The sequence below is a fragment of the Taudactylus pleione genome, unplaced genomic scaffold (assembly GCF_031769625.1).
Source record: "Taudactylus pleione unplaced genomic scaffold, aTauple2 ptg000149l, whole genome shotgun sequence".
Taxonomy (NCBI): Eukaryota; Metazoa; Chordata; class Amphibia; order Anura; family Myobatrachidae; genus Taudactylus; species Taudactylus pleione.
Window position 1 is genome coordinate 3,335,224 of NW_028284551.1, and position 13,084 is coordinate 3,348,307.

Consider the following 13,084-nt stretch of genomic DNA (forward strand, 5'->3'; position numbering starts at 1 on the left):
GCGCAGAGATGGAAAATTATATATCATATATTGACATGTCCAAGTCAAAGGTTTAGATTGTATTCTTGAAGTTATGTTTACCAATGTATCATTTAAAAATGTAATAAGATAATTTTGGGGCGATTCAATTCAGCTCAATGCTGAATAGCCCCTGGAAGGAGTTACTGGAGCTATTCAATTGATCACGCTGTTAAATCCAACTAGAAACACTGAAGTCAGAGAATGCCGGGTACCGCGCCTTAAACTGGGTGCTTAGTCACGGTAACCAGCATTCTCCAACTTTGGTTCTGGCTACGAGGCAACTCAAGCAATGATGTCAGCGTGAAATGTTTGCAGTGCAGTTCTGTCAGATACAGAAAGAAACTCATCTCTAACAATATAGGGCCTGACTTACAGTTAAATGTAACAATGTGACTTTAACAAACATGCAAAAATGTATTTCTACACCAACATGTCTACAGCTTTATTTTCAGTTGCATGCTTCTTATGATACATGAGGCTGTAAATCTGGTGGATAGATATGTTGGGTGCAAAGCTGCGGCCCCCCTCATTACTATCTCAAAAGGAAACACCCCATAACTGCGTGGCTTAAAGATTTGTGTAGTTGAAAATCAGACGCAGCGTGGTTGACTTGTGTCTTCATACACTTGCTTTACTAAACATGACGCGCCTCTCCGAGCACGAGTCAATACAAAAACAACCGCAGTGGGATATATTTTACACTAGATGCATCTTTATGTGGCTCAAATGGACTTACGTCCAACTCAGGATCACAATGCAATATAAAAGCACAAATGTTTCACGCACAGGGAATAACAACGGACGGATATTGAAGCAACGTTATGACAAGGAAATTATTACTCTGTTCGTGATACAAACGGATTTAAAAGGAGAGAGCCATACGAAAATTTTATTAGGAGAGTAGATCTGAACTGTCAGGGTTCCTCAGGTAAACATTACTTAGCGTATCTTAACCAAGACAAGCAGATCGGTAACAGCTGGGGAGGCCCTAATGTCTAGCTGTACTTTGCCTTCAGTTATTGCTATGAATTCCATCATAAAATTCTGGGCCTGATGCAGCAAGAAACGCAGTTGCTAATATGCACGCAATAAGCTGATTATTGCGTACTGCGCATGCATCGCAGTACACAAACTCGCCACTGCAATGGCACTGCAAGGGCGTGCATAAATTACCTACTCGAACACAGATAGCGTGCGTGAGGCTTAGCAATTTCTGAGTAGAGTCTGGGCTTGTGCAAGTGTGCGTACGGGTCCAATGTTATTTGTTGCTACCGTTTTGCTATCTTGCGAAGGTATATGTATGTCGTAAGGGGAAGTCGCACACAGATGTACAAAAGTCGCACATCAAACTGATCAGTACAAGCCAGCAATGTAGTTTTGTCGCTCTCAGTTTTAATTATCCTAATAAGGCGCACATTTTTAATTAAAAAGACGCTCAACATGGCTATATCATCCAGGATCTGGTGCACTAACCGGGTCTCTTTCCTGCAAATAGAGCCAAAGTGTACAAGGACACATCTGTATAGACCTATGCGTTTCATGTAACGAGAGGAAAAGGATTTTAACGTTCCAGGGACTGAAGCACAGTGACTCATATGACAATTTGCGTAGTGTATTTGACATTAAATCGGCCACAAAAAGGGCTTGAGTCTTAGGGGTTGTTATTATTATTGTTTATTCATAAGGAATGTAGTCAGGATGCCGGCAGCCGAAATGCCGACCGCCAGAATCCTGACACTGAACGCTCAGCATGGGACTAAAGATAGGCCTCTAAATACCGACACCTATCATTAGCCCCAGACCGAAATCCCGTTGCCCGGTATACCGCATGTAAGTTAGCAGGGCGTCGCGGCCTGTTAGCCTCGGGGGAGAGGGTTAGGTTCAGGTACCCCCCGGGGGTCTTAGGGTTAGACACTTCCCCAGAGACGGCAAGGTTTAGGCTAGGGGAGGGGAGGTTAGGGTTAGGCACCACAGAGGGGGTGAGGTCAGGGTTAGGTACACCCCCGGGAGGGTTACAGTAGGTTTAGGGTGCATGGAGGGGGATGTTAGGGTTAAGGTGCCCATCCACTAGACGATGTATGTGAGCGATTGAACGATAATGATATTGTTATCATTCAGAAATAGTTAGCAAAAATGTCTAAAAACGTACAGCAATGCGTGTGCCCGCTGGTCGTTTAGACATCCATCATCGGGCAAACATGCTGGACAACCTGACAATAACGTCAGGTTCAGCATGTTTGGAGATGACTGATGTGCTCGTTCAGTGTAGGCACATCACAGACTGACAAACGAGTCTTAGGGTTAGGCACCCCCAAGGGACGGTTAAGGTTACGGGGAGGGGAAAGGGGAGGGTTAAATATACTTGAGAGCCGGCGTCAAGATTTTGATCTGTCGGGCTTCTCTCGTTGGGATTTGAACCGGCGGCTTGTAAGCCGTCTGTAAATCATAACCAACCCATTTATAAGGCGCCACAAAGGTTTCTGTAGCACCAAATGGGGGATTTACATCGGACAATCCATACAAGTTAACATAAATACGTAATTGTGCAATTAGCATAATTATAAAGGGATTACAAAGGGAAGAAGGCCCTGCTCGCACGTTATATGTGTTTGGAAAATGGGTAAAAGCACAAAAAAACGAATGTACGATTTAAAAGCATTTTAATGGTGCATTTATTATGCGGTATGTGCTTACTATGTTGACAGGTTCCAAATGTTGACATATTAGATGTGCATTAGGGTTAGGCTGCTGTTAGGGTAAAAAAGGACCGTCGACATTCTCACTGTCAACATGCATACTGCTGACATTGTGACCATGATGACATTCTGAATGTCAACATGGTAGACCACACCCTTTTTATGAGTATTCCATACACTTGTGATGCATTGCGCTTTAACCAGTACACTCTATTTCCAATAGCTCGTATTAATGAAAACTAGGATGTGCTGTGTTCTAAATGATAAAATGTAGACATGCAATAGCGGGAATGAGCCCCTTAATCCGCGTATTAGATTTACTAAAACAAAGAGGTGGAGCAGTTGCCCATAAGAACCAATCAGATTACATAATTGGGCTTGTCTATAAAATTATAGCCAGCAGTGGCGTAACTATAAATTTTGCTCCCCTTCTGCCAAAAGTTTCTGGCGCCCTCTCCCTTCCCCGCCTATGGTCTGTCTATTTGAACGCCATTGCATGGGCAGGCAGAAATTAGCCAGTGCAGCGGCAAATGCAGCTTGAGAACTGCACGCTACGAGGTTAGCAATTTCTAAGTAAGGTCAGAACTGCTGTACATCTGCGTGAGGGACCGATGTTACTCGATGTTCCCGATGTGTACCCACGACTGCAAAGTTATACGGATGTGTGAATGCAGTCGTGGGAGGAAGTGGGCGTCTCTATGCTGGCAGCGCAACGGCATTGCGATGGCATTTACTGGCATATTTTCACAGCTTAACTACGTGCGATTATGGTGCTGCGATCGCAGCAGCGATTCTTGTTGAATCAGGCCCTGTATTTCATGATAAGCATCAGACTGTGCTAAGAAAACAATTGAACAATTTGAAGCATAATACTGTATATACAGACCAGCAGAATCTAAAATATACCTAATAAAGGGTCTAAATAATCAATACAGTAATCCCTTCCTAAAGTCATGCCAGGTGACATTGGTGATTAGTAGGGCAAATCAGCACTGCTTAAGCTGGGTACACACTGAAAGATATATTGCCGATCAATTATAGGCCAATATATCTGGTGCCCGTCGGCCAGTGTCTACCAGCGATATGTCTGTGAACAATGTCTGTCACAGACATATTGCCTCGGCTGTACTGCACACCCGATGGCAGATTTATTTGTCCATCGGGCAGTGAGTACGGGCGGTCTCCTGACTGCTGTACACATGCAGCAGAGGCCGCGGGCAGGGAGGCGGACCCATGGGCAGAAGCAGATGGTGGTCGTTCAGTGCTTGATCGACCATCTGCAGATATACAGTATATGTTCAGTGTGTACAGTACCCACCTTAACACACACATTTGTAGTACACATCACCATGCCCCCTGACCTGTGTGGGACAAAAGGTGCTATGAATGAGGGGGGGGGAGAGAGAGTGTTTGGAGCTGTGAGGGGAATCAGTAAAGGTGATGTGTGCAGGTTCAGGGGTGCCGCGAATGGAGGGGGGCAGTGTTAGGAGCTGTCAGGGGGGGGATCAGTAAAGTGACCTGTTTGGGGGACGAGGGGGGAGTGTTAGGAGCTGAGAGGGGGATCAGTAAAGGTGACGTGTGTGTGTGGGGGGGGGGGGGGTCGGGGATGGTGCAAATTGGGGGGGATCAGTAAAGGTGATGTGTGGGGCATGGAGGGGGGAGTGTTAGGAGCCGGTTATTTAGAGCTCTGTTGTCCGATGATAATTAATGCCACAAGCTTGTAGATATACAGGGATAATTCCGTAGCTATAGCTGTATGAGAAGAAAGGAGGATGCCGCAGACTCCCTGCCTATACACGTGGAGCAAGTTGAAGCTGATGCCTACAGTCCTCGGCACCCGCTGAGTGGCTCCACTGCAGGTGGCTACACTTTACTGACCTTAGGTTGCTCCACTCGAGTTGGCTCTGCGTCACGGAGGTTTACCCCCTTCTACACCTGTAGCTAGGGGCCAGTATTTACGTTCCAAGCTGAGAACCCCGGACTGTACCAACTGTTTGGCGGCGAAGGGGTTGTCACGTCGCACATGTCATCAGGAGATCAGCGCCTGGATCATTCCCCTATCACCTGGCCAGTGTTCAATGGGACCTTTACCAGATGGCACAGGCCAGCGTCAGACCCACGGGTCACCCACTCTTGACCACAGCCCGCCCCCCCCTTCCCGGGAAGAGTGGTGCAGTCCTGGATTCAAGTGAGCTCCGCTGTCTGGAGGGATAACAGGAATGGAGTGTCAGCTCTGGGACAAGGAGCCTCTATCCCTCTCTTTCCGGGCCCCACACAAACGGGTGAGTGTATGCCCCATTACCCTAAGCAGTAGTAGGAACAGGATAAATCAACATCAGGGGAGGGAGCTTCTATTCGGGCTAAAAGGTAGCCATGTTTGTACACCCATGTGAAGCCACAGTACATACACCCCCTGCTGGAGGCTCCTACTGAGGCTGCGCAACAAGTTGAAAAGTCCTCTCTCTACAATGGCGCATTCTTGAGGTAATAGTTTAAAAACTGTACATTTTTAATTTACCTGAACCCCAAAAGCATGTACCCTGGCACAATAGCTACCTAATAAAACAAACCCCAAGTCTAAATTCCACCCCTACCCTGAGTTTTGCCTTCCCAAAAATCCCCCATAGAGAACAGCAGAAAAGGGTTCCTAATTGAAAATGTCAGGAAAAAGTGACAGTTGGAGGTTTAGATTACTCCCATGTCCTCATTTTTTATGTTTTTGCCCCGAAATTTGGCATGCAGCACCCAGTGATAGTTCTACCCGGCCATACCAAATTTCAGATCTGTACCTTTAATAGCTTTTGAGGTGTAGCCCCTTGAACACCCTGCACCCCCCTCTGGAATTCTCTATGGAGAAATCAGTTTTTTTAGATGCAGCCTTAATATAACGGCACGACTGTGCCCTTATAATTTTAGACTCCAAAATGACTAATTGAAACTTTCAGACAGTGTTCCGAAATGCAGGCTGTGAGATTCCAACACAAAATGAGTCCAGCCTCCAAATATTAAGGTTTGTAGTGCTCACCACAAGCTGAGGGATTTAATAGTATATATACTCACTAGCAAACGATTACTACCTTACTGTGGGGAAAAGTGGGAGGAAAGGGAAAAAAGGAAGGGGGGAATCTATACCCAATATAGGGTCGTATTCAATTAGACGCGAAAAGCCATGATCCACAGATAAGTATCGCCGATCTCGGCTTTTCGCGTGGCTGAAACTTATCTCCATATTCAATTCCACCCGCTTTTCACGTACGCGGAAAGTCAATGCAATGTGATAGGCGAAAAAGATTTGCCTCTGAATAGCAGTAGAAAAGAAGTGCAACATTTTTAATTTGGGGTGCAAAAGTGGGGAAAACACTCAGAACCCTTGGGACAGCCCCCCAAAGACCAACTGCGTCAAAAAATTCTGAATAAAAGTTAATACCCAAACTTTCATTTTGGGGGCGAAAAAGTAAAAAGTGGGGGGCCAAGCATAAAAACTAGCGAAAGAGACTTTTTTGGGGGGTCTGCAAGGATGGGTCAAGTGTTTTTTTGATTGCAGGTAGTTGCAACAGGTGCGTTTTCACGTTTATTTATCTTCACTGAAACAACTTAAATACCCCAAATAGCTTTATTAGGGCTAATTCTGGCACATCTTAGTGTTCACTCTAGCTCCGGCGACAGGCAGCTAGAGAGGGCAACCATGTGCGCGCGCCAAAGGTGCGCGCGCGTCCGAAAAGGGGGCGTGGTCATGAAAAGGGGGCGTGTCTATAAGACGTGTCCCCTTTTCGTCATACTTGGGGCGTGCCCGGCACTTACGGACACGCCGGGCAGCCCCCAAGCGCTGCACAAAGGGAGAATAGATGCCGGGCGCATGCGCCCGGCGTCTATTCTCCGGCGGTGACCGGGTCACCGCACATTTTTCCACCAGCGGGACACTGTGTCCCGCGGGTGAAGACGGCACCCGCAGGCTGTGAGGGCAGGGCGCTTTTTGCCCTCCTCCTGGAAGGCAGGGTGCTTTTTGCCCTCTAGAAGGAGGGCAGGGCGCCGCGCCCCGCCAAAATAGCCTAGCAGGAACGCTAGATCTACATTGATCCCCAATGTTAGTGCATCTTTTTGGGGGGTTCAGGCTGATTTCCCCATTTCAGACAGCACTTTTTGCCTGTTCCGACTTCGCGGCTTGCCGTTTTCGCGGGGTTTGGAATTGAATAGGACGAATACCGGGGGCACACACCATAAGTTTCCGCATCCAAAACACGCGAAGTAGGCAGAAAGTCGGGCAGGTGAAACTATTGAATACCGCCCTTTATGGGAATACATAAAACAAGGTTATGAATGTACTTACAGTCCAGGGGTGTGGTATATTATGTCGACAGCAGAATGTGGACTTGGTCTGAATGTATACTATACATGTTTATTGTATGTCGACAGTCAAAATGTTGACAATGGTATTTTCAGGTAAACCTCACTCTAAGCCTAATTGCATCCTAACCCTAACATCACGTGTTGGCATTCTGGCTGTCGACATTCACAATGAAGACCAGGGTTGAACTACAATCACAGCATGTGGGATGTGTAGTTCCAGAGCAGCTGAAGGGCCGCATTTTGAATACTGATGATGTCAATAATTATGGGGCTGATTCTAAGGTGGGAGCAAAACACATGTGTAGAACGGATTTCGTCCTGCTAGTCATTCAGACCCACTCGCGAGTGGCAGTACGCTCGCAAGTGGGTCGATGTTCCCCACTGCGCATGCGCACGACGGAGGGAGCTCCGTCGTGCGCATGCGCGAGACCCGGCGAGCGAAGGACTTTCCATCGCTCCGGGTCTCGCACCAAAGGGGGCGTGCTGTCGATGTTGATTGACAGCACGCCCCCTTTGGTGGGCGTTCCGGGGGTGTGCCTGCCAGACGGAGGCGTTCCTATGGGAACGCCTACCGTCTGAAGCCGGCCCCATTGACATCACTAGTCACTCAAAATCACTCCCACTGACACTAGTGATGTCAGTGGGAGTGATTTTGGCTCTGATAGAGCCAAAATCACTCCTGGCCTTGCGGTTGAGAAACCCGACCACAGGGTTTCACTCGCAAGTCCGATGGTCGCGATGGTCAAGACCATCGCGACCATCTTGTTGGACGCTCGTATATACTGTGGGTGGTGACCCACCGCTATACGAGCGTCCAGGAGGACGCTCCATTTTAATGGAGGTGGGCCCTGATTCAGAGCGAGCGCTCTGGTCAGAGCGTCCGGCTCTGAATCAGGGCCTTAGACATTATTTGGCAGATCACTGCAAGCAGGGAGGACTGATTATCAGTCCTCTCTGACCCACACTCCACTGCAGATGGAGAAGGCGAGGGGTAGGGGTAATGGAGGGTTTCTAAAATAGTTAAAATAAAATTACACCAATTAACAAGGATAATAGGGGTGGAGCGGGGCGTGTGCAAGAGCAGAGATTACACTGGGGGTGGGGAAGTTACACAAATGGGGGTCTATTACCACTAAGGCAGTGGGTGGAGAGCAATTACTGAGGGGGGGGAGCGGTCCATTGACAATGAGGGTGGGAGGTCATTTTACAATGGGTACATATGGACATGGGGTGGTGTGAGAGGTAGCCTAATAATATTTTTATTTTCACTTTTTTTACTTAAAAAAAAAAAAAAAAACAATGTTTGAGGCCTTTTTCTTAAAAGGTAAAAAACTGTCAGTTAAGTGGTTAAATATAACCTGCTGTGAAAAACTAGTACAATTTAGGGAAAAAAAATAACACCATACAGTATATGGCACTTGTTCGGACAGTTTGTCCTCCATCTAAAGCATGTTTAGACAATAAACTTAAATCACTTTGGAAAAGTGAATCCTGTTGGATCAATTCTGTTGACAACCTCGTTAATAAAGTGTTTAATGATGGGTTTGATGGCAATGTCTTTCCTGATAAATAATTGTTACAAAATATGAGACACCAACTTCAAACTTATACAGTATATAATACAATTATTGTATGCTTATATAATTTATATTTGAATATGATAATTATTTTATTATATATTATAAAGGTCTTATTTCACTTATTGTGTACATGATATGCAATTATTTGGTCATAAATATTTAAGATGGCTCCTCCACTATACTATTACATGTATATTTTCTAAACCTATAAATGAGATCCAGGGAAAATTGTAGTAAGTTTACATTTTTTTCGCATAATTGTAAAGGTGCCTTTTAAAAACAGCGGGCATATGTGACACAAATGTATTAAAATCAGAATCTATTGCATTTCTCCTCCTATCTAATAATGCATAACTGTGAATGCATGCTTTGAGGTACACAATATAACATAGGGTCGATATTGGCCCCCTTATGAAGTTTATTTTCCTGCTAGACAAAGTATATACACAGTATATATGGTTTGGCCCAGTGGGCCACTTGTTGGCTCCCAACAAGCCTACCATGAGCGTTCCTCCTGCTGTGACCAGCAGCTGCAGAGTTCAGGAAGAGAGGAAAAGATTGGTTGGAAACAATGATGTACTATAAGCATCCTGTGCATCAAGCTAGGACTCATAAACCTATTAGAAGATTACTTGCTAGTAGAGCTTAAATCCCATCAGGTTCTGAACCAATGTGTTCAGCATAGGAAAAATGCTGAACCCTAATAGCCTATTATTAGTGATTGGGGGACAGAAAGTATGAGAAAAATATTCACAAAGAGTAGAAATCATACAGTACTGATGATGCAATCTTCATTACAGCATTTTCACTGTGCAAGGAAGAGGAAATGCACACGTCTACATAACGTGTCACAATATGCAATAGATAAATTGTTGTTTTGATGAATAATCCTCATCCGGGTTGTCATTCGGGAGGCTGTGTGAATCAGCTGTCACCGGGCAGGGAGAGATTACAGCCTCCCCGTATGAAGCGGGGATGGGGTAAAAACCGGAACAGTCCAGACCATACATGGAGGCCGTAATCTCACCCTCCCCGGTGTCAGCCGTCACACAAACAGCCTCCCGAATGACAGCCAATCACCATGCGGGAAAGGGGTCCCGGGTAACCTGTTCCACTGAGCCTGACCAGAGTTTTACACTCGAGACCCGGGAAGAAATGCTGAGTCAATCGATCCGGGATTTTTTCCTAGGACCATTTTCCACTGAGCCGCTACCCGGGTTGACACTGCAATAACCCGGGTATTTTGGCCAGTGGAAAAGGGGTAATATAATTATTCTCTTGCAAGCTAGCCAACATTGCTATTTTGCTAGGGAGGTGGGTCTGGCAGTACAAGGGAGGTAGGTCATCCAGTAGAGGGGGGAGGTAGGTTTCTTAGCAGCAGCTTAAACCAGGTAGGGTAGGCACAACAGCTGCAGGCCCTACAACAGCTGCACCACCTACTACATCAGGCCCAAATACCCCATTCTGCCGATCCACGGCATCAATAATTGGCGATCTGTCGGCCGATTGGGGAAATTTAATATGCAATAAATCCCCGGCTCGTCGACTCAGACCATTTTCGGGTCAGGTTTGGGGAAACAAACTTTCTCAACATGTTTAATAGTCCCGATTTCCCAACCAGGCCAGAATGGGGAATTGCTGCAGCAGCGGCTAGACGTATGGGCCCCATAATGAGGGCCATACATCAGTGTTGTGATTCCCTGTTCTGCCAATCCGATGATCCGCGGATCGGCTGCCATCGATGACCGGGGAAAAACTGTATGTTAAAATTCCCAGACTCGCCAATCCTGACCATTTTTGGGTCGGGATCAGTGAATCGAGAATGTACAACATGTTGAATTTCCTTGACCCAGCTGCCGGCAGAACAGGGACTTGCTGTGATAGAGACTAGATGTATGGGCCCCTTAAGAGCAGCATATTTTCTATAGATGCATCTATACATTAGATATAATGTTGCACGTATCTTAGCATGAATGCAGGCATGGAAATTTAGTGTAATATCTGCGCATAAGAAAATTGGCATTTTCTGGTATGTTTCAGACTACCAGCAATATTCTATATAGATCTGAACGCTAGGTCTGTCATAAACATACAAGCATCTGTGATTTCTTACATCATAGGGCCGTATTCAATTAGAAGCAAAAAGATGTTATCCACGGAAAAGTATTGCCGATCGCTGCTTTTCGCGTGGAAGTCAATGCAATGTAATAGGCGAAAAAGATTTGCCTAAGAATAGCAGGAGAAAAGAAGTGCAAATTTTTTTTTTGGGGTGCAAATGTGGGTAAACCACTCAGTACCCCTGGGACAGCCCCCTCAAAGGAAAACTGTCAATAAATCTGGAGGAAAAAAAAAACACAAGACCACCCCAAAAAAACCTTTCAATTTGGGGGCGGAAAAGTACAAAGTGGGGGGACAAGCAAAAAAACTAGCAAAATAGCCTTCTTGGTCTATAAGAATGAGTCAGGTGTTTTTAGGATTGCAGCTGCATGCAACAAGTGCGTTTTTCACTTCACTGTGGAGACATAAAAATATGCTTGCACCTATTTTCAAGTACCCCAAATTTGACTGGACTACTTATTTTCACCAAAAAAATACGGCTTAATGCCATTCTTCACCACTTTAACAAGGACGCTAATAACAAGGATCTTAAACAACTTCAGTACCCCAAATAGTTTTATCAGGGATATTGGAACACTTCTACATTGATCCCCAATGTTAAGCTGCATACGCACGTAAAGATTTTCTGTCCAACTAGTTGATTGGTTGGAATGAAAATCTGCTAACGTATGGGAGTAACTGATGATCAGCAATTTGCTCCTAAATGTTCAAACAACAGTTTTTGTCCATTTTCCGGCGTTTGGGAGCAAATTGCTGATTGTCATTTGCTTTCATACCTTACCAGATTTTCATTCCAACCAATCAACTAGTGGGATGGTTGGACAGAAAATCTTTATGTGTGTATGCACCTTTAGTGCATCTTTTTTTTCCAGACTGATTTCCCCTATTCTGGCAGTACTTTCCACCTGTTCTGCATTCGCCACTTGCCATTTTCGCCTGGTTAGTAATTGAATAGGGCGAAAAGCAGGGACACGCACGATAAGTTTTCGCGTCCAAAACGCACGATGTAGGCGACAAGTCGGGCAGGCGAAACTTTCTCGCCGATGCAAAATTAACTGAATACCACCCATAGTGTATACAAAAGTCAGAGACGTAACTAGACTTTTTGGTGCCCTGTGCCAGAAAGAGCATTGGCGCCCCTCTCATTTTTCAAAGGGACATAATGCACCCAAAAAAGGGCCATGGCATCATGGGGATGGGCCAGGGAAGAGATAGGAGAGGCCAGGAGATGCTGGGGATGAAATAAGAGCTACAAGCAAGAATGATAATAAACAGAAATTTGACGGGCCCAAACAGTGCCCCCTGACTTGTGGTGCCCTGCGCGATGGCACCAGCTGCACTACCCTAGCTACAGCCCTGCTAAAAGTACCAATAAAACATTACAAATTTAACTCACTTTTTAAGTAGAAAATATACATGAAGTAGTGGTTTATAAGGGAAGAACATTCTATATATTGTATAGAAAAGGGCTGTAAATTCAGGAATATCTATCTTTTTTTCTAACATATGGTAATTGACTTCATAAAGATAAAACCATGTTATAAGCATAATTGCTAGCACTCAGGGAGCTTGTAGTTGTAGGATATTGCAAATATTTACAGTACATACAGTACGTTCTCCCGGATGTATACACATTATTATACCCATTGCCTCTGCTGGTAAATGGCTACGGCGTAACATCTCCAACATTAAACTAAGCAGAGAGGAGCCTCCAGTCCTATTACACTACAAGGTTATCTCACTACCTTCGTTAAATGAGGTGAAAGTCCTATTCCGGGCCCTGAGAAACACTTCCCGGTCCTCCGCCATTGCCTAGGTGACAGCTGCAGCCCCCGCACACAACGCTCCCCAGCCGGCGTGCATAGACACACACTACACAGTACGTATTACACTCCGGAGGGACGGGCAGCAGCAGTTCCCTTTCTCATACATCGGCAATCCATTCGTGCTGCCCGTCTACGCTGGGATGGATCAGGCACAGCTCTATATCGGTATATGGATTGGCCAGACTGTGCTTCCTAGCTGGTCTCGTTGGAAGGTGGAACATGTATAAGCCAGTGATTTCTTTCTGAGGAGACTGTGTACAGACTAATAAACTGTAGTTTACTGTATATAATGTGCAAAACATGGCTATGCATGTACTATGGAAGAAAGCCAAAGCTATGGAATTATATTTGCCATGCATCTGGATTCAGAGATTTATAATTTTAGCAAGCGACATCGTTATCGTGCTCTCGCTTGCAAATCGCGCATGCACCAGGGATGTTTTGGTCGAAAGTAACCAGCGATGCGCGTGCCCGCTGGTCGTTTTTGACATCTATC

General features: G+C 45.5%; 1 protein-coding gene across 1 annotated transcript in view; it reads right to left on the reverse strand.

Moving 5' to 3' along the window:
• The window catches only part of CPPED1 (calcineurin like phosphoesterase domain containing 1), a 145,383-nt gene extending 132,672 nt beyond the window's left edge, over positions 1-12,711 (reverse strand). Inside the window, exon 1 of the mRNA XM_088474230.1 lies at positions 12,508-12,711. Coding sequence (XP_088330356.1) covers positions 12,508-12,571 — 64 coding nt within the window. The 5' untranslated portion in view covers positions 12,572-12,711. The remainder of the gene's footprint in view (positions 1-12,507) is intronic.
• Positions 12,712-13,084: the final 373 nt, after the last annotated feature.